This window comes from Aulonocara stuartgranti (genome assembly GCF_965226115.1).
Source record: "Aulonocara stuartgranti genome assembly, chromosome: 4".
NCBI lineage: Eukaryota > Metazoa > Chordata > Actinopteri > Cichliformes > Cichlidae > Aulonocara > Aulonocara stuartgranti.
This window is the reverse complement of record NC_138942.1, coordinates 9,169,366-9,189,981: the sequence shown is the minus strand read 5'-3', so window position 1 is coordinate 9,189,981 and position 20,616 is coordinate 9,169,366. Positions and strand designations below refer to the sequence as shown.

General features: G+C 42.8%; 1 protein-coding gene across 1 annotated transcript in view; it reads right to left on the bottom strand.

Moving 5' to 3' along the window:
* Window positions 1-172: 172 nt before the first annotated feature.
* The window catches only part of plekhh3 (pleckstrin homology, MyTH4 and FERM domain containing H3), a 36,512-nt gene continuing 16,068 nt past the window's right edge, over window positions 173-20,616 (bottom strand). Inside the window, exons 3-13 of the mRNA XM_082529968.1 lie at window positions 17,548-17,642; window positions 13,567-13,749; window positions 11,949-12,106; window positions 9,366-9,489; window positions 8,338-8,635; window positions 6,174-6,381; window positions 5,836-5,963; window positions 5,091-5,211; window positions 4,164-4,652; window positions 3,848-4,039; window positions 173-2,334 (exon numbers count right to left, since the gene is read on the bottom strand). Of these exons, the coding sequence (XP_082386094.1) occupies window positions 2,164-2,334; window positions 3,848-4,039; window positions 4,164-4,652; window positions 5,091-5,211; window positions 5,836-5,963; window positions 6,174-6,381; window positions 8,338-8,635; window positions 9,366-9,489; window positions 11,949-12,106; window positions 13,567-13,749; window positions 17,548-17,642 (2,167 nt within the window). The 3' untranslated portion in view covers window positions 173-2,163. The remainder of the gene's footprint in view (window positions 2,335-3,847; window positions 4,040-4,163; window positions 4,653-5,090; window positions 5,212-5,835; window positions 5,964-6,173; window positions 6,382-8,337; window positions 8,636-9,365; window positions 9,490-11,948; window positions 12,107-13,566; window positions 13,750-17,547; window positions 17,643-20,616) is intronic.

Here is a 20,616-nt window from a genome sequence, read left to right as displayed (position 1 = left end):
GTTCAACCAGCTATTCTTATAAACCAGTAAAAAGCGTTGGCACTAACAGCACAACTGAGTTACCTCAAAACTACAGGAAGACAATAGTCCTAATGCTTCACAAGTCTGGGCACCACATACGTACATTTCTCAAAATAAAAAAGGATAGATGAGGCTGAAAAACAGCACCAAAGACAATATGGTAAAAATTTTATTAATTACATACAGTATTTATAGTTTTTTTTATTGCACTCTCAAGTTAGTTTCAAAACAAACAATAGTGCAATTAACTATACACAAATAGAAAGGTACCATGCAACATACAAACAAGCGTAATACAAAGAAAAAACGTGTAGTTTGATTTTTCTTCTTTCCTTTTCATACAGCTTGGAGCTGCCTGCAGCTGCAGTAGAAAAAGCAAAGACCTGCTTCTGAGCAGGATACAGGGCAGACTGCAATGACTTGTCAAGGCCTTCCATGGTGAGAAAAAAAAAGAAAATTAGGCTGGTTATATTGCATGGGGCAGTGTAGCAGACAGTACTGGACTATTATCTTTACAAAGCATCTACTGTCTTAAATTCCTACATTGTAAATACTACACTAAGAAGACGTGTACAGCAGGAAAATGTTAATACAAGTGGAAAGAGTTGCATATAAATTAGGGAATCTGTCCGCATTTGGTTAATTTCTTCTTGTAAAAGCTTATTAAAATACGCACATCTTTGGTCCGTGCTCAAACCCACGACTTGGTGAAACTTTGGCTTCAGAATAACCAGTGAACACAAAGGAGGAGCTACATAAGATTTACACATAAGAGCTGCTTTAGGGAGCATCTACAGCTCTGATCAGTTAAAGCAAACTTCAAATGAATATATGTATGGGTCTGAAATTAAGACATAAAAGGAGCGTTGAAACAAAATAATACTAAGACAGCATCTGTGGCCTGATTAGAAAAGTGTTTCTTTAAAGTAGGGGCACTGTTCGATGATCCACATTGCCGACTGGGGCTGAGATTTTTATATTTATATATGTATAACATAAAAGCACCTTTTTTTTCAGCAGACTACAGCTGCATTAGGATATTTGTCAACATAAGCAAAATTACCTAATCAGTCAAGTGTTAACCAAATTTCAGTTCAAGGATTAAAGTCAAGACAAGCAGCACAACGAAGGACGAATCAGAGCATTTGGTAGAGACACTGAAGAAAGGACTCCAAAATCCTTTGGTTTCTGTGAAAGAAGAAACAGTTAATCCGGATCCTGAATGCGTCATGAAGAAAATGACACGGCTTTTCTGATTTCTCGATCAAATAGCGCACATAGGTAAGGGGTTTTGTAGCAGTGGCGGCCGACATGACTCAACTATAGAGTTCAACATCTGTTTCCAGTTCCAAGTTCACATGGCTCACTGCATCAACAGTTCTAGGTAATGCAAGCTCAGCCGGGACCTTGTGAAAACTGAACGTCTCTGATGAACATTTCAGCATAAAGGGATGTGAGAGTGAGCGGGTTTCTATGTGTGTGGCAGAGACGGAGAGCAGCAAAGACAGGGGAGATGTCTGTGTCACTGAATATTCTCAGCACTATGCCAGCAGTGCGTGAGGGATCGCTGCCTTCTACAAAAGGCAGCGCACATATGGCACTCTTCATGAAAGAAAGAGGACAAAGTAGTGTCTTTATTCTAAGCCATACCTTTATGAGGTGGGTACCACAGCTTATTGTTGCCGTAAGTCTCAGCTCTCAGCTGCTGTGTTTCCCCAACTACTCACATTGTCTTGAAGGCTGGTGTGAAGGAGGAGTGGGAGATACTGCCATTTAGGGTAACCTAGTAGATTGCGTGACAGGACTGGGTGGGGGGAGGGTGTTTGACACCTCATCAGCAGCCGTATTGGTTTCTGTGGGTTTCTGGCTTCACTTGCAAAACAGAATCCCTTGCCTTCTCATCCTCTCCCCAACCCCCCTCTCTCCTACATTGGCCAGCTCCTTCAGCTGGAAAGCTCAGCGAGGGTTTATTTTCAAAGATGGGGAATGAAAACAGCTCTCTCTTTGTTTTGGCTGCTGCGCCATTCCCAGCGGAGGAGGCACAGTGTCTTGAGGACTGGGCCTGGGACTGGGCCTCACAGGGGACCACACGGAGGAGTTGGCTGAGGGGTTGGGGAGTGAGTGTCCGGGTATGGGTCCCTCTCAAACAGGGTGCGAGGGCAGCTCTAGGAGTGTGGGTGTCGGCGCTGATCGGAGGTGACGGAAGCCCACCTCTGTGCTGTCTGCTATGGTGATGTCTGCATCTTCCCCTTTTCCTCGTTGGCGATGGATGGCACTGAAATAAGCATTCATCAGCTGCATGATCTCAGTCAGCTGTGATGGAGAGAGGGAGAGAGAGAGAGGTCAAATTGGTGGCAGTCTCAGTGTCTGTCTGGCACTGTCACAGGAGGGCGGGTAAAGATGATGTCATTCAGCTGCCAGAAAAACTAGATCCTCCAGAAGTAAAGCGTGATGTTTGGCAGATTTAAGGGGACATACACATCTCTTAACTGTGTCTGGGTAGTTCACTTTGACATACACCACACTGTTCAGCAGCTGTTGCAGAAAAATTAAGGGAGGGTACTATGGAGGAGTTCATTTCTTCATGTGTCTCTCCATTACACAGACCTCAGAGGACATAACCACCAAACCACCAGAAGCAACAATTACCCTTACTCTAGTCCTACTGATTCTTGGCTAAACATAGTCTGTGCATAAGACAAGTCCCTGAGTTTCAACCTGCTTTTCAACTTCAACTATAACCCTGGAATCAGCTGCTAATCTTACACTCAACTCCAGGCCTAATCATAATCACCCCCTGCAAATCTGGTCTTTCCTTTTTTCCCCTCTGCCCATCGGCTGAAAACCTTCCACTTTTATGTCAAAAGGATACGACGGCTTTAAGTTCATAAAGTAGAAGTCTTTCTGAACCTTACTTCAATTTGCCTGTGTGTCCAATAAATAAATAAATAAAGTCACTTTTGTGCCTCAAGAGAGATCACAGAGAGCTTTTGTGTTGTGTGTGGGAAGATGCAAGCAAAGCGGCCCAATGAAAGGCATGATTTGTTCTTGATTTGGGGGGGAGAAGAAAAAGGCACATCTATGTTTCTGAGAAATGTTTTGCCTAATATTTTAATCTAACCACTGCAATAAAACTTACCCCCATGCTATTAAATGCCAGGAAGTGAGACTTTTGGTGGTTACCATCTGTTGGGGAATATGGGCAGGTTGTGTGCTCTCTATTTAGACCAAATTAATGAAGGTTTTTAAAGTGGGTCAAAGAGGCGGAGGGAAGGGGGTATCATGGGCAGACACTGTGTGTCTTTCTCTTACTCTGCAGAAAACTGCACAGTGATAAGGCCCCTTGGCTCTGCACTATACATAAACTGAATCCGGCCTACAGCTGACACACATTATGTTTAAGGTCAGAGCAGAACCAGCTTCAATTAATATTTTCCTTCCAGTCACCTTCAGCCTCACCCTGTATGTGTCATCCTGGGAGGTGAGCCATTATACTAGGGTGACACATACTCTCAGAGATGCTAACCCTGTGGACTAACAGTTGGTTTTACAGGGCAAAGTCAGAACTAGCTCAGTTTAGGACATTGTAATGCTTTTTAATATTTTACTTTGAAAGTTTATTTGCTGCTACACAGCTCATGTTTCAATAAGTCATCCAAAGGTGTGGCTCTAATTTCATACTTCATAACTCTTTCTTCACAGACCAAGATCCAGAAAAGCTAAAATAAAACCTTTTACTATCTAAATAAATCACAAAAATGACAAATTTTAAACTAAGAATGACATTTCCCCCCTTAAACTAAACAATTCTGCACTCTGTTTATACCTTGGTGGTTTCAAAGAGCAGATCCCGGTCCCCAGCTGTAATCTTGAAGGTGTTGCTGTCAGATACACCATAAGAACAGATCTGGCCATAAGGAAAGGACTCCAGGGCCTCTGATTCTCCCTGCTTATACAAGGATACAGATGTAGCAGCTACACCCAGCCATAACTTCTGGGAAAAACTCCCCGTTGAACTCTGCAGGCAGAAAGAGGCGTGCAAATGTCAAGAGACTGCAGGATCCAAGTGGCTCTTGAGCTTTGAGGAAAAAAAAACGTTTAAGAGTGATACTAAAACTAAAGCATAAGCACACAATACTCACAATATAAAAGTCCACTTCATAAAGAGTGCATCCAAAGCCGGACCACTGGCGTGCAATTGTGAGGTAGGCGGCCATACTGTCCCTGCGGCTGTAGCCGGCCAAACCTTTCCAACGCTCCAAGATGGACGTCATGACAGCCGCTGCCTCCTCCTTCAGGCGGGTCCGCAGACGCATGTCCTGCTCAACTTTTTGCTTGTGTACTGCTGTAGCTGTGTGGCTCCACAGAGTCCCCGCGAGGAGTCCTGTGTGGAAGCGCTGCGTCGTGGGACAGCCCTGAGCAGCTACCTGACAAGGAGGCACATCTTGCGGTGCAGAAATTGACATGAGAACCCGAGTTTCAAGCATATGACCTGGAAAAAGCTCATCCAGAGGCGGGCAGGGGGCATGTGTGCTGAAGTCACCCATTAGGCTCTGAAGCCTCAGGGCAGCTAATGCCTGCAGGTCCTCTTCACAGGCTGGTAGCTGACCACGCACGACCATCTCATGGCACTGCAGCACAAAGGTCAAAACCAGGACAGAGAGAAAGAGAACCAAACACAAAGAAGGTAAAGGTCGTCAGTAATAACTTCAAGTCCCCTCATCCATCCTTTCTACCCCACCTTGTTTTATTTCATCCCGTAACTCTTTTATAGAATTCCCCAGGAAAAAATTATAATGAAGCCAATGCTGGCTGCCTTTTGCCCCCTCTGCACTCCAGCCAGTGCTCTTAGTCATGTTTTTTATGCAGTCCATTTTATAACACTCACAGCCAGTGGGAAATTACAGACTGTGATTGCAGATTGTTTAGTAAAAGCATACACGATTCAACAACAACACAAGTGATGAATCACTGAATGACAATAAATCAGATGCCATCATCAACACCATCACTGGTCACTCACAACAAAGAAATAGTGAAAAGAGAAGGCTCATGTTCCACTCCATTACCTGCTCAAAGAGGAATAAATACTCTATGCTGTCCACTGATATGCTGTCTGCATCCAACAGGCAGTAGAGCTTGAAACACAGTTTCCACTGGGATTTAGACTCTGACTCTTTAGTAGAGAAGCTGCATAAGAGAGGGACAGAAAGTTAAATCTGGGTCAAGAAAAAAAGATACACTAAAGACACATATGACAAACAAAGAATCTTAAGCCTTCTGTTAATATGTTACAAGCTATTGCTTCCCTGCTGTGTAATGCCGTTGTGTAGTAACCCGACAGTTTCATGTTTACCCTGTCACTCAACATTGAGAGGACAGACACACCCATGCCTGTTTAAAAAGAAAAAAAAATAAAGCATAGCGCCCTTTTTTCCAATTGGCTCATTGTTTTCGTTTTGAGACTATTGCCTTGTACAATTAAATGACATCATCTTTACCTTGACTAGCACCTGGCTGGCACTGCTGACAGACATAGAGACAAATCTAGTTTCCCAGCATAGTGTCATGTTTGACCAACAAGAACAGACAAGGTCACCAGATATCAAGGACACTGGTTAACATTCAGCATAGCACTTGGACTAGGGGGGAGATAAATAAACAGTGTGCTGCTCTGTCCATACTCATCTATAGAGTGACAAATAGGCTTTTTGCCACAATGTTTTGATAGCACATCTGCTTGGTTTTATTATGACTGACTTTTTTGTTTGTTCTATCTTCCAGGGTAAAGACTGACAAGTCACTTTTTCAAACCTGGTTAGGATGTCTGCGACCAGAGCGCTTCCTGTGACTGGCTGCTCCCACAGTGCATTCTGCTCGTATAGTGCAAATGTATTTTTGCTCTCTTGTAGGCCGAGCTTCTCTTGCATCCTTCGAACCACCTGGTGAGGAGGAAGGAGAAGCGGATTGAAAAGACAGATGGACTCATAAGTTATTGGGCTTCAAGGGTGAAGGCAGAAGAGGGAGCATTTTACTAGGCTCTTGATTGCACTGTGAAATTTTGAATTGGAACTAGTGAGTAGCTGAAAGACTCCGAAGCCAGCTCAGAAAAGTTGTGCTGCCAAGTAGAATACAGGGAAATGCTTCCAAACCTCATTGGCAGTAGTGTGTGAGCTGATGTAGAGCTGGCAGGATCCAGGGCCTGGATAGTGCACGGTGCACAGCATCTCCTGTCGGTTCATCAGCATCTGGATCTCCTCCCAAGATGGCACGCACTCCCGACACTTTGTCTTCTCCAGAGCCTCACTGATGAATGACGCATAGTTATCCATTTCAGACTCAGGACTTTGGCTCTGGATTCTGCAAGACAGATTAAATGTGTGAGAAAGTGATACTGCTGTGAGTGCGTGTCTGTGTGTGTGCGTGCATGCACTTGTGAAAGCAATTTGTCATAAAGATGAAAATATTAAGCACATAAAAGAGAGAATTTACTCATGCCTGCGACTCAAAATCTGTTAGGTGTTACGGTGTGATTATGGACTTTGCGTCACTCCATTGATTCAACTAAGTTTTTATTTTGTTTGGGCTGGCAGTGCTAGAAAGTCAATGAGGCGAAGAATGACAAATGTTCTCACTTTAGCTGTTAGGAACTTAAAAGACTCAACATCCCTTAATTCTTCAAAGAAAAGGAAAATGGCAAAGAAAACATTGGGTAGTGCACGAAACAGGAAAAGGCGTTTCCGCTCCTGTGAACCAGAGTGACCCCCTCCTTCCTCCCAACGGAGTGTCCAGGAGTGGAAGGTGAGTGTATGTCTGTGTGCTGTTGTTTTAAAGGAGGGGACAAAAAAAAGCAGCAAACCAATCTAGCGGGAGGCTGAGGTTTGCGAGTGTGAAAGGTGTGAAATACAACCTGATTGAGTGATTAGCTAAGCCCTTTGTAAACACAGGGGGGGGGACAAACAGGAAGGAAACAATTACACTCCAGTACTCGTCCCAAAATACGCAAAAACAAGGGCAGAAAGAGGAAAACGAGCTTATTCACTTTAACATCTTGCTGTCTCATAAGGGTGGCTGAAACATAACTACGAATGTCCCACTGATCTGTGTGAGATTTCCTATACTCTCCTTTGTTTGTGTCTTTGTACCATTTCCTGCTTTCTCTCCCTCTCCTTCTCCCTTGCTTTCTTTCTTTTGGCCTAATCTGTCTGACAGCAGACATTCCCTGGGGGTTTCTCAGGGCACTGGGGGAGTGGAGGATGGTTTCTGGGCCTAATGCCCAGCTCCAGTCTTAGCTCTGCCCAGCTGCAGCCTCAGCAGTGGTCCAAACAGTGAGAGAGTGCGTGAGAGTGACAGCAAGACGTATCAAAACACACAGCCAGCGAGTTCCACAGAGTTGTTATGAATTGCCGTTGCATGCAACTGTTCCATTAGCCAGAGCGCGATTCCCAGTACAGAAATATAGATAGAAAATTGTAGTGGTTTCATGGCATGGCATTAGACAGAAAATCAAGGGCATGGAGATTAGTGCTTCTAATAACTTAGATTAGCATTCTTGACAGAAGGGCTAATTCAGACCTGTAAATCCAGCCCTTGAAAACTGGATCTGTCTAGGGAAGCATGCTAACAATGTGAAGGCATATCATGCTACTATATCTAAACAAGTGTTTAGGGATGCTGGCGCCTGCTTTTTGTCCGATGTCTAGACCCCATGTTTCGCTGCTACCACGCAACACTGGTTCACCTTTATCTCCCAGGTCAAGCCATTCCTCTCTTATACCCTTGTCTATCATCTACAGTGTACTCCAGGTCTGATGTCTCATATGGGATTGAGGGCATCGTACTGCTGAAACACTCATGTAAAACAATTTGCATGACTATATAAACGACTTAATGCAACTTTTCTATTAACTGACAACTGCAGTCTGTTACCTCAAACTGTCAACATGGGTGGATACGCTGTAGTGTTTTCCACCTTACTTCCACAAGCCACGTTTCCCAGTCGGAGAAATCAGAGCCAGAAAAAGCAAGAAAGTTTTCCACTTCTAAGTAAGAGATGACGAGGTGAGCAGCTTTCTCAAGTTCGGAGCATTTGTGTGTGCTTAATTGAATGTGAAAAAAATCCTGTCTGAATGCTGTTGCAAAAGCAAAACAACAATCTTGAAGCGGTCACTTGTGAGAACTGCTTTACTTGAGCTAAATAGTATTTCATTACAATAGTACTGTAATGAAATACTGCAAGGTAAATACAAAGCGCTGCACCTGACTTCCCAGCAAGCAGCATTAGATTTTAGTCTTGGCTCAATCATAGCATCTCACCTTTTGAGGTGGAATCGCAGGTATTTGAGCACAATTGGCCCAGGAAGGAAAGTGCAGCTCATACAGGTGAGAAGCTGCCAGTAACGGAGATGCGCAGCAGTGTTTGGGGAAGGCGTGTAGCTGGTCTGCTTCACTAGCTGGCAGTAGACCTCATCGCGGAGAGGCCGCAGGTCCAGGCAGGTCTGTAGCACACCCTGGATGATTGGAACCGGCTCCCTTGCTGATTCCAGCTGCTGCAGGCAGTTGAACAGCTTCACGGCCTCCTCACGCACCGAGCCGTAGCCTTTCCCACTGTGGTCTGGAGAGATAAACAAAGAACAGTGTGTCAAAAGTTTTTGTCAGGACATATTCTTCCTCCCCCACCCCTTTTCTAAACATTTGAACCTTGCAGATATCTTAAAGGAATGGTATAACATTTAATCATGTAAAGTATTGTAATATAGCAACCTATTACATTAGCATCTCATCAGTTTTATCATCGTATCATGATTTTTTAGCTTAATAAAACAAAGTGTGTTCCCTGAACTCTCAGAGAGGATGTGCGTGAGAGAGAAAGAAAGAGAGAGAGCTGCAGGCATGTATTTTCACACTAAGCTCCCACGGTAGATTCCTCCCAGTGCATTTAAGTGATTGGAAGATTGTCCATTAGGGTGGAAGAAAGAGCGATTTCAGGGTCACAGGAGGAGAGTGCACGCAAGGAAGCATACGTAAGCAAAATGAAAAGCAATCTGCGTTGCATTGAGCTTTATTCTTCCGCTAAACAAATCAAACTGCAGAGCAATCACAGTTTTTAAAACAGTTTCTTTCCACTTAGCCACACTGCAATTATAGAAAACAGCTGCCAGCTTTGCACACACACCGAGTGGCCATGTGCACTGGTTATCTCTTTCGTAAGAGCTTCAAGGTAAATTCGGCCAGTTGACACTTACTCAAACAGTGCTAAAAAAAAATGCTAATCATGCTATTGTTTTTAACCGGTACTTTCACATACATATAGATATGGCAGTGTAAAAATCTTAAGCACTTACATGTGTGCTCCAGACTGCCATAGGGGAAAGGCAGCAGAGGAGCATATAAGGGTCCCTGGGTGTACTTCAGGATGGGGTTGTGCTGGTAGATGTGTTCCACTACCTCAGGGTTGAACTTATTCTCCTAAAACACACAAGTAAAACAAAACCAATCTATAATAAACAAACACATTTGAAAATAAACGTTCATGTGCAGTCAACAAGCACGAAGCCAGCCTGAGAACACTCTGTGAGTGCGTGTCTGTGTGTTTGTCTATGAAGGGTAACTGAGGTCGATTTGACCGGGGTCACAATCCAGCTCTGGCATCTTTTAAACAGCAGGAAGGTCAAGTGATGACCCAGCAAACCACACTAGCATGACTGACACGTTATATTTTATACACTGGTGTCAATGAGTTTGGTGTGCGTGTGTTTGTGCCTTTTACTGGGTATGTGGATAGATACCTTGAAGCAGTACAGATGGCTTCCATGCTACTGCCCTAGCACCTGTTGCTCATTAGTAACGTTGCCACTGCTCTGGCTCTCTCCTGACTCTGCAACTTCCCCGATCTTTCTCTCTGGCTATGAGACAAGTCAGCTTTCTCCCTCCTTAGTGGGGCAAAGTTGACACATTCCACTGAAATGCTTGGTGCACACTGGTGACAAGCTTGTCTGTTTGAACTATGGGAATGACATGTTGCTCTATGGACCACGTGCAGTGGGATGCAGCAACTCAACATCCCAGATGACATTCATCCACTGATCCAGGGCCAGAGATTGTTTTTGTTCCATTTGGTCATCCACTGCCACATGCAATAGTTTGACATTTTGGGAAATACGCTTATTAGCCGTCTTGCCAAAAGCAAGAATGGTAATTATGAAGGACTGGAAACAGGGGCAAACAGCTAGCCTGTACAACGGCAACAAAATCTGTTCATCTTATTTATATTACAAAGAAATGCTTTGCAATAACAAGCTCTAAAGCACGATTGTTTTTTTTCTTCTGGTCTCTGTCAGCCTCATTGCCAGGTTGGGAAAAGGTTTGATATTCCAGAATACACCAAGCACGCTACACTACTTTGGAGTGTTCATATACCAAGCACGACTAAAGAGTGTGGTAAAAGAAAAGACAAAATAAACAGGGTTTCCCACTTTTTTTTCATGGACAGTTATCAAGGTAAGGTTCTAAAAGGTCTGTCTAACATATTATTGGGCTGCTTGTGTTTTATGCCTCATTCAAATAAATTCAATTTTGTTTATATAGCACCAAATCACAACAACGGTTGTGTCAAGATGCTTTTTCAATTATCAGTTTAGCTAATAAGAAGCTCAAATGCCCCTGCAGCCTTAGACTTTTCTGTGTGGACTCTAGATACTCTAGCTTCCCACAGTCACAAAGACATGCATGTTAGGTTGACTGGTGATTCTAAATTGGCTTCCTGTCTCTACATGGTAGGTTGGTGACAGGCTGGTGACATGGCCAGGATATACCTTGCCTCTCACCCTGTGACAGTTGGGCTAGGCTCTAGCCACCTGTGACCCTGAACTGGATGACAATGGTTAAGAGCATGAATGTGTTTATGATCTAAGCACTGATAAAGTCACAGTTTAAATAAAACATTTCACACACCTAATCTCTTTCAAATATGACTTCTGGCTATAGATCCATTGCTAAAACTGCCAGGCTTTCGTCCCTCTGTGACCTGATTCTATACTTTAAAGATAAGCAAGCAGTCCTGTTCACACAACGCCGCCTCTGTTTAGTCTCTCTGGATTTTTACAGTTCCAGTCATGGCCTCACACTTTAGAGAGAGAATACTTTGTCCAGTTGAGGAAAAGTGCCTATGTATAAAGGTGAGGGAGAGGGAGAGAGAAAGCAAGAGACTGAGAAAAAGGTTTTAGGTGGAAGGATGAGTGACTGTCAAAGCAATAAATGAAAAGCAGACCCCTTTATTCCTACAAAAGCTTGACCCCTTTTTGCAAACCAGATGAGGGTAGAGGGAGCAGACTAACCACTTTCTTTGAGATTAGAGACTCTCGTTGGGAGATTACTGAGAGAGGAGGCCAGGCAAAGGACTGCTTATCTCGTCCTGCTGCTTCATGCAGAGCCCTCCTCCATCTCCTCTGCCAGAACTGCCCTTCTCTACACCCAAGAGGCAGACTGATGCAAGATGAGTCGTCTCTCTGCTCAATGACATTCCAGCACAATGTGTTCTCTAGCACACCGTGCATTAAAATATGACGATCCCTTGTAAACACACTCCCTGCACAAACTAAGGTATCTTTCAAAAGCCACAAATCCTGTTTTTCTAAATATTCAAATAGCTGGAAATGCCTTTATCTTGGAATGACCTTTCAACTGCAGGTCTGGTATTATTTCCTGTCCCTGTGTGACAGAATGAAATGAGGTCATTCAAAAGAGAAAGGCAAGCAGAATAAACTTTGGACTCCCTGGTGCAATGTGGTCGTGTGGTTTCCATGGTAACGGGGCAGGGGTTGTGGAGCATTATGTAGCCTGATGGCCGTTTGTGTTTGGTGGCTGTAATCATAGGTAGTTTGGCAGCAACCCTGTGTATGTTTGTGTGTCTGCGTTGCGTGGCCCACCTCAATGTCTCGAATCAGGAGCTGTGTTGGCGTTTCCACGGGTGATTTACTATCAATGATTTTCTGGATGGCACAAGCCCAGTGCACAGCCTCATTGAAGTGCTTGGTGTACAGCCTATAGCAATGTTTCCGACCATAAACTGTAATGCTCCAGTAACCTGAAAAAAACCCAATAATAATAATAATAATAATAATAAAGCAACACATTTAAAAACCATTGCAAATCTTATGACATGTAATGGTAATAATTCATAGTTAGTAATTTAAACTGGACCTTATCTGACCTGACACTTTTCCAGACATGTGTGGGATGGTTTTGTTTTGATTTTTTTTGTTTTGTTTTTTTTAAAGTAAACAGCATGGATTTAGGCCTGATCCAGTTTCCTACAATGTGAGACAATAAACTGATTCCTGCACATCTTCCATACAGACTCTCTCTCCTTTACTCACTCAGCTTCACTGATGATCAAAGGTCAACTTCAGAAAAAAAAACCTCAGACCACACCAAAACCAAACAAGAGTAGATATTCTGCAGATGTCTTAAGACACGAGTCCGAAAGCCCTTAGTGAGTTTCATTTCGGGTAACATAATAAAAGCTAAAAAAGAGGAACATTTCTCCTTCTACAGAGGAAGTATTAGACATACCCCAGGCAGCCTAGCTTGATCTGTAGCCCCGTGGCGGTTATCAGGCTTTCCTGCTACGTGACTTGGCACCACATCCTTCTTTGTTTAAAGTTCTTAGTCAAGTATAACCCCAAAATGAAAAAGTTTTACTACTCAAATCATTACACTGCACTATTGCCACTGACCAATTTGAATATGTTCACATATAATATTAACCACTGCTTTCAAGGGTCTATGAGACCAAAAACGGAGCCCTTAAAGTGAACTCCTATTTTATGGCAACAACCAGAAAATACAGAGGAAGTAAAGATTTCTTGCAACTCTTTTGTGACAAATTTCCCTGCTTAAGAGGAACACAGATCTACTCAGTAGTGAAACAGCCGGGAGTCTGTGACAAAGTCGCTGTTGAAAGTCCTCCTCTGTCCAGAAAAGTCCCCTGGCCTATTGAGTTAGAACTATGTTTGGGTTTGCACTATGGTTTTGGCATTTTAAGCGGTTTGGTAAAGTTAGCAGGGCATAATCTCCATTCACAGAGAGGCAGACAAACATAGATAAAGGGTATCTGAGGAATACAGATTTGAAAAAACACAAGTCATCCCTGTGTCTTTTCAAAAGCAACTCTTTTTATAAATCTTTGTCATTTGTTTCCTGCATCCAAGAGATTGCCTTGCTGGTTACGCGAATGAGACACTTGTAGGCCAACCTTGACCCGCATTTCTGACCAAACAAAGCCGGGGCTTCCCAAACTTACTAAGAATTACAGTACTCATGGGAAGGGGAAAGCTAGCCACAAGTCACCACTTTCATATTGAAAGACCCAACAATTTACTGGGAAGTTTTAAAATAATGCCTATGATCACTATACCACAAAGGGAATTAACACAAAGAACTAACTGGACTCTACAGAGATTACAGGAAAGCCTGCATGAGTGTGAGTCAGCTATGTCTCATCCCGTCTGCATATGGTTAGGAATATAAGTGTGTCTTGCTCACCTGTCTCCTTGTATGTCTGCTTGTCTGGCCAGATGACAGAGCAGAGGTTTGTGAGGACCAATGTGCCTAGTCTCCGGGCACCTTTCTCCGGTCCGGTGTAGTAGTCAAGAGAGTCTTGGGTCAGTACAAACCAGTATCGACGTTGCTTAATCCAGTTGCCACGCACCTCCCGTAACAACCAACCTTTAAACAAGCAGAATGCATATTTTTGGCTTTTACTTATCAATATGAAGTAAATATATAGTAAAATATAGTAAGTATATAGTGCATTTTAGTGGCTACAGAATGATGACATCATGGGTCCAAAGATTGGCCGCCTATAATCAAGGCCGAACGATAATAGTGCTTTTGTTTTCACTGGTAGCTACTGGTGACTTTTCACAGCTAGCTGACAGGGTGGAAAACCTGAGTAACTGTGCAAACTCAGTCCTTATTATTGCATTTACACAAGAATAATAAGAAACAATTCAATCTTTGCAAAAGAGATACAAGGAAAGGGGGCTTGAAGTTGTCTGCTGTGGCTTGAAAAAGGATATACACAAGGGATTATGTTACAACTTAACCCTGAAATGAAAGATCACACGCCAGTTCAGCTGCAGTAAAGGATTTTTTAAACTGATTAGTCCAGCAAAAGAAAATTAATCTTGAAATGTGATGTTTTCAAATTTTCAAGCAAGCGAGCCTGCAGCTTCTTGTCCTGTTTATTTTATTTTTTTCAGTAAAGAATAAATACCTCCTTTTTATTAGAGCAATCTCTGGCAGTAGTTTCACATGACTTTAAAAACAAAAAGAAAAAACCCATTAGATTGTGTCCCCTATAAGAAATCTTTGCTACCACCAAGCAAGTTGTACATTCTCAGAAAGGAACAATGCTCTGCAACTTTCTTTCATAAGTATGGGACTTTCACACTAAGGCAAGCATTTCCCTTGAAAGATTTTTGGGGGCAGGTTGTAAGTCTATAAATGCTGCTACACCCTGTCTTCACAAAGAATAATCTCCAAGGGCTCTAACTGTCCCTAAAGTTCGCAGAAATCTATGAGTAAAAGTTTTGCTGGAATAAATACTAGGTGCTAAAAATAAGGCCAGATAATAGCATAGGCATTAAAGGCAGCACAAAGCCACCATAACTGCCACTTTTGAGGCTGACAGAATCAGATAAGGAGACAGAGAGAGACACAAAGAGAATGAGGCAGCTAGTTTTTAGGCATGTCTGCTAATTTTGTCAGGTCTCTCTCTCTGTAATAAAAGACTCTTGTGTTCCTAAAGTTCTGAGGACTGGGAAAACTGCAACAGCCCAGATCTACTGATCCCAAATCTCTTCTGCATCCCCAGTTGTGTACAAATTGTTCTTAATAAGGAACAATTACATAAGTGCATAAGCATTTCATGTCTGAGCAGATAAATAAACTAAATTACTTTTGGCTGGCCACCTTGACTGATACTGGGTTGTGTAGGACTATATGCAGGGCTAGGGCATTGAGATGCAGTGGCAGTCAGCCGTACATGGGGTGCCTGTGCATGACAATACATATGGCTTGCATATGCATTCTTGAGATTGGTTTTAGAAGAAAGAATTAGGCAATACATCTTCAGCCTCTAACCCTGTGAAACTGTAATAACGCTTCCCCAGCATCACAACTTCCTCTCTGGTCAGCGAGCTGTGTGTCACCTGTTACCCAGAGATAATTTTGCTTGCATCTTTCTTCCTCTTGCTCTCATTCTCTTCTCATTTACTTTCATCTGCCCCAAATTTCTCTTCTCTCCCTCTTTTTAACCTTGCTTAAATGTGGTTTACCCAGGAAGTACAGAGAAACTGTTGCTTTGCTCCTGCTTCAAATAAACAAAAAAAAGAAAAAAAGAAAGAAAGAAAGGACGGGGTGAAGGTTCAGGCCTCAATATGATATAAGAGGGGATTTTGAACCTACCATAACCAACCCTCAAATATAGCCCAAAGTGAAAACCCAGTAGGTACTTAACACCACATCAGAGAGGGTCAGCATCAAAACCCAATGTGAAATGGATAAATAAAAATCACAAAGAAAGCTGGGACGACACGCAGGACAGGAGGCAGACAAGCTGGCTGGATCAAAAACAAGACACAGGCATGCCTGCACGCCCCGCAGCTCTGTCGCAGGCATGGGATATACACCACATAGGCTGCACTTAATATTGCAACTTTAAACAATGCAATAAGAATTGATGTGAAAAGGACAGAGATAAAGCTGGAGACCCCATGTATAGCCCACTGATGATCTTCCATCTGGATCTCATCTCTGTAGCCAGCTAATGCCTCCCCCGAGGGCCACAGCTCGCCCTTAATTTGTTTCATTTGTGACCCTTGACCCTTCAGTGCCCTGCCCCCTCAAACACAGATTGAGAAAACACTCTCTCTGTGTATTTCCATCTTTTTTTACTGCAAGCCTCCTGCTGCTCTCACCGCTGAAAGTTTGTTCAATATACTGAACATTGAACTCCATGATAAAAATACATACGTCTGAGAAAATGGGTCGCAGTGTTGTGCTTGCCGTCATTTCATAAAAACCATCTCCGGAAGCAGAGCAGCATTTCAGGAAAATAATACGTTACAAACTGGCATTGAACTACTTTTGTGTGGAACAGTTTAAAAAAAATGTAAAGCTAAACCTTTCCCCTGCTTTGAATCATAAAGCAGCAGACAGATTCAGCTGTAGACGACTGCAGCATGAGAAACTGCATCACATGAGGAACAACTTTAACTTTAAATCAACAAAGGAATATCAATAAACCAATGTCAACATCTCTGTCTGTCAGCACTCGTCAGTCTATATCTGTAATGTTGTTGGCCTACTTTAGATACTGGGGCAACATTCGGCCCATGTAGCCTCGGGATGCCCTACAAAAAAGGGAGAAAAAAAGAGAGAGAGTCCTAATGGAGGCATCCTTCAAAACATATTCTTGTGCAGTATGCAGAGTGAATTATCTAACACCCTGAGGTTGCCTGCTGTTGGCTGTAATAGTGGTGCCTAGTGAAGTGTAGTGAAGGATTGCTATGTGGTGCAAGAGCTGAAATGTTAAATGAAATTTGCCCACAGACTGTAGCCATCCTCAGTTTCACAGGGAAACTCTTCTAACAGTGAAACAGTGGGGACAGCAGTAAGGGAGGAGGCCATAGCCAAGGGTGCATGGTAACTGCTGTCAGAATTAGGCAATCTGACTGTCGCCATTCCCAGCAGGACGTAACATATCTAAGCACTGGCATTTTACTGCTCCCTGTCAGCAGCAGGCCGAACGGAAAAAAAAAGGAAAAAATAAATAGCACAGAAATATCCTATGAGATCATTCCTCAAAAGCATCAGACATGCAGGATAGAGCTCCTGATGCCAGTAGCTGTCTTTGCATTAATACATACAGAGGGGAGGGTGGGGGCAGCTGTGCGCCACATGTGGTAAGAGAGGGGTTGGCTACAGGGCAACAGCCCAGTATGGAGCTGCGACAGGAGGCAATTAGCCTGATGAAATATACACCATACAAAAAGACATGAACAGCACTGACTAAGCCCTGCAGGGAGTTGGTGAATAAACTGGAAAACAAAACTACAACAAGAGATTTTTCACTTTGTTAGTGATTGTTCTTCATGTTAGGTTTTGGATTTTTCAATCAACTGTTTAGCCTTAAAAAATAAATAATAGTAAATATTACATGAAAAATTTTAATATACCAAAGGGAAGTCTTAAAATAGCTCATTCCACCCCCCACCCCCCCCCCCCATTTGGCCAAACAACTATCCAGATACAATTTGCATTGCTAGAAAAATGCTAAAAAGTTAAGTATTTCTGTTAAACTGACGACTGGCATTTTAAAAAATAATTTTCCTGTCTGAAGCCTACTTAATTAGTAATGATGTCAGCATAATGAATATCTGATAATAGCAGGTAGATGCATTTATTTAAGGAGGATAAGATAAACGGTGGTGCTATGTTAGTTGTGTGTGTCAGGCTCACCTTTTACCAAGAGTTCAGGTTCTTCCTCCTGTCCCATCTTATTCTTGTCAATGATCAGGCTTTTCATCTCTTCAGAAGACTCCGAGACAGTGTGGCTAAGTGGAAGAGGAGAAAGAGAATGTAAATAACCCTGCTTCCCTCTCAACTCAAGTCTTCCCCTGACTACTCCCTCCCATTAGACAGTTAATTGGCTCAAAGACACACAGTTGGCTGTGACCCCCCGCCCCTATGTGACTCTTTGCCAGCGTTGAGCCTCTCTGATACTCTTAGGTGGGGAGGGGGATCACACTGAAAGAGGTGCCACGAATATCTGTCCTCTAGCGTTTTCCCACTTTCCCTCCCTAGGAGCACGCAAGCCCACAAACACACACTCATACATACCACGCCACTGTGGACAGCTCGTCTCTCTTTTATCACTTTGGCCGGCGAGCCAAAGGGGCGACTGAAAATAAATGTGACAGAGCGACGCCGGCCCCGACTCCCAGCCAGCCAGCTCATGCTGGTCACAGGAAAGCAGAAGGTTCAAGAGGTCACCGCCTTAGATAGTTTAAAGCATAAACATCAAAAACATAATTAAATCTGCTGAATGGATGTTTTCTTGTTCGCCCTTTAATGCCCCACAATCAAGTCTACAGCCGTTTCCACGCACACTGACTGTTCTGCATCTGGTCAGCAATGCTGTGGACAACTTCAGACTTGTTATCTCTGGCCAAGGCCCATTTCAATTCTATTACATTGTTTAGACGTTTTATCTCTTGTCATTTATTTACCTAATTACTCGTTTGTTTTCTCTATTTCCTGGATCTAACTAGCATGTTAGGTACAAGTGACGAAGCGCTCCTTCCTTCCTGTCCTCTCCACCTCTTCTTCCTCCTGGGATTACCACTCAGGAAATGAAATCAAGCCCTCCCTCCTTCCCTCCCCGGGTTATCTCTCATCTATTTACCTATGCATTTGCTAGCTGATTTATGTCATTATTGATCAGATAATTCAGGAAGGTTCCTCCTCATTGAAGGCAGCAATAATCAGTGGGTCAGAATATACCTTTATCTGCACTGGCTCAGATTACAGCAGCTGCCAGTTTCTGTCCTTTGACCTGATCACTGATCACAGGGGAGAGTCGAGATAAGGTCAAAGGATTTCTGAAATGCTGTCTCTTATGCATATGTTATCTTTATGATGTTTATTTGCAGTGGCTGATTCTAACTAACTGGCATCTCTAATTTAAGCTAATGTCCAGACACCGTGAAACTCTAGCAGGCCATTTTTTCCATATGTGTGTATAAATTGGTAGGACGCATAATCAGAAGGCAGAAGAGAGAGAACGAAAGAGAGAGAGACTGTCACATTATACTCAGCCATGCTATAAAACTAAGCCTGCTCGCCTGCCACAGCAGCAGCCTATGGGGATCTCTATCACCCCGTCCATCTACAGACCCCATTTAAATGTATTAAAATAAACACAGAAATGTGACATCTCTTTTTTTGAGGTTGTTAACTCCCTCTACATAACAGAGACATTCACGCAGACAAAGCAGCCCAAACAGGATGGGAAAAGGATCTATAGAATAACTATGAGAGGAGTGCGTAGCTGTACTATTGTTTCTGTTTATAAATATCAGTTTAGTCTACATGAATATTAAGTCTGAAATTCTAAATAGCTTCTCTAAAGAAAAGCAGGATTTGAGAGGGGTGTTTCAGAGAATTGAGTACAAGTGACATTCAGGTCATGTCTAATGGTTATCCATCTTAGAAAACTTGGCTCTTGTGTGCATTTTTTTTGCTACACTTCAAGCACATTCATATATATTATCTCTGACCCCTAATGGTGTTATCCCCCACAATGAACCTGAAATACCAGACAAGCCAAAAGTCACTGCTACAAGGTCATGTACAGAAAGAGGGAACATTAAAAGAGGACAGAAACTCAGGTAGGAGGCCAGGTTTCTGTCCAACGTTTTGAACTTTAGCGTCACCGAAAGCCCGACTTTCAAAATAAATGATTTATAAGCAGGGCCACTATTGTCCCAAAACCCACTCTAACATCGAAATCTATACATCATTGACTGTGGCTGCAGACCACAGCGGTATAGTATTATTACTACTGTTATTTCTATATAACAAGCTGTTTTTGTGGCTAACATTTTTTCTAACTCAAGAAGAATTACATTATAAGATATGAAAAAAACAACACTGTAGGCTATATCAGAGAATAACCATCATTGTCCTCTGACCACATGTTGGAGGTATAAAAAAAATTGCTTCAACAGATTTATTACTCTGGTATTTTGCAAGTGTAGGTACAGACACATGTGGACATTCCATTTTGTCTATGTATACATAAACTGGGTAAAAAGTACTATTTCTTCATGGCAATCTATGGTGTAACAAATGGGGCAATTGTCTAAGTAAAGTTGATGTGGGAGTTTTGGATCTCCACAGCTGTCCAGCATCCCTACAGTACAACCCCAGTCCAACCCCCTCGCCCCCATACTACCACCCCCCACATTCCCAGAGGTTGCAGCAGCAGGCCGTGACGGTGGGGCGGTAGGCAACTTCCTGAGTGCAGGAAGCAATTTAACATGGGGATTAGACACCACGACGAATAGAGCTAACGCAGATCTACAGACCACACCTCTATAGACCGCACCTCTCTCTCATTTGTCCTCTCCTAGAAGGCAAGGAGAGGACTTTTTTTTCAGTTTTTTTAATAATCATTTGCAATCTCAGAGAAACACATTGTACGGCAGTATTGCTTTTAAAACCAATATGGCAGCGCATGTAACGTTAAAGTGAAAAGTAAAGAAAGCAAAAAAAAAAAAGGATTCACATCACACAGGTCAGTTTCAACTAGAAAATAAAAACTGTTGGCTATCCCGTGAAGTGGAAGAGGGAGAAGTTATGAAAATAAGGCTCAGAAAAAAAGAGACCTGATTTGTGAGAGGAAGGGACATATTTCCCTATTATCACACAACCACAGATATCTGACTCCACAGCGAATACAAAGCACGTTTTAACAACCTGTGTAGTTGCATGCAGGCAATATCTTCTGTCCTCTGTACAGAAGAT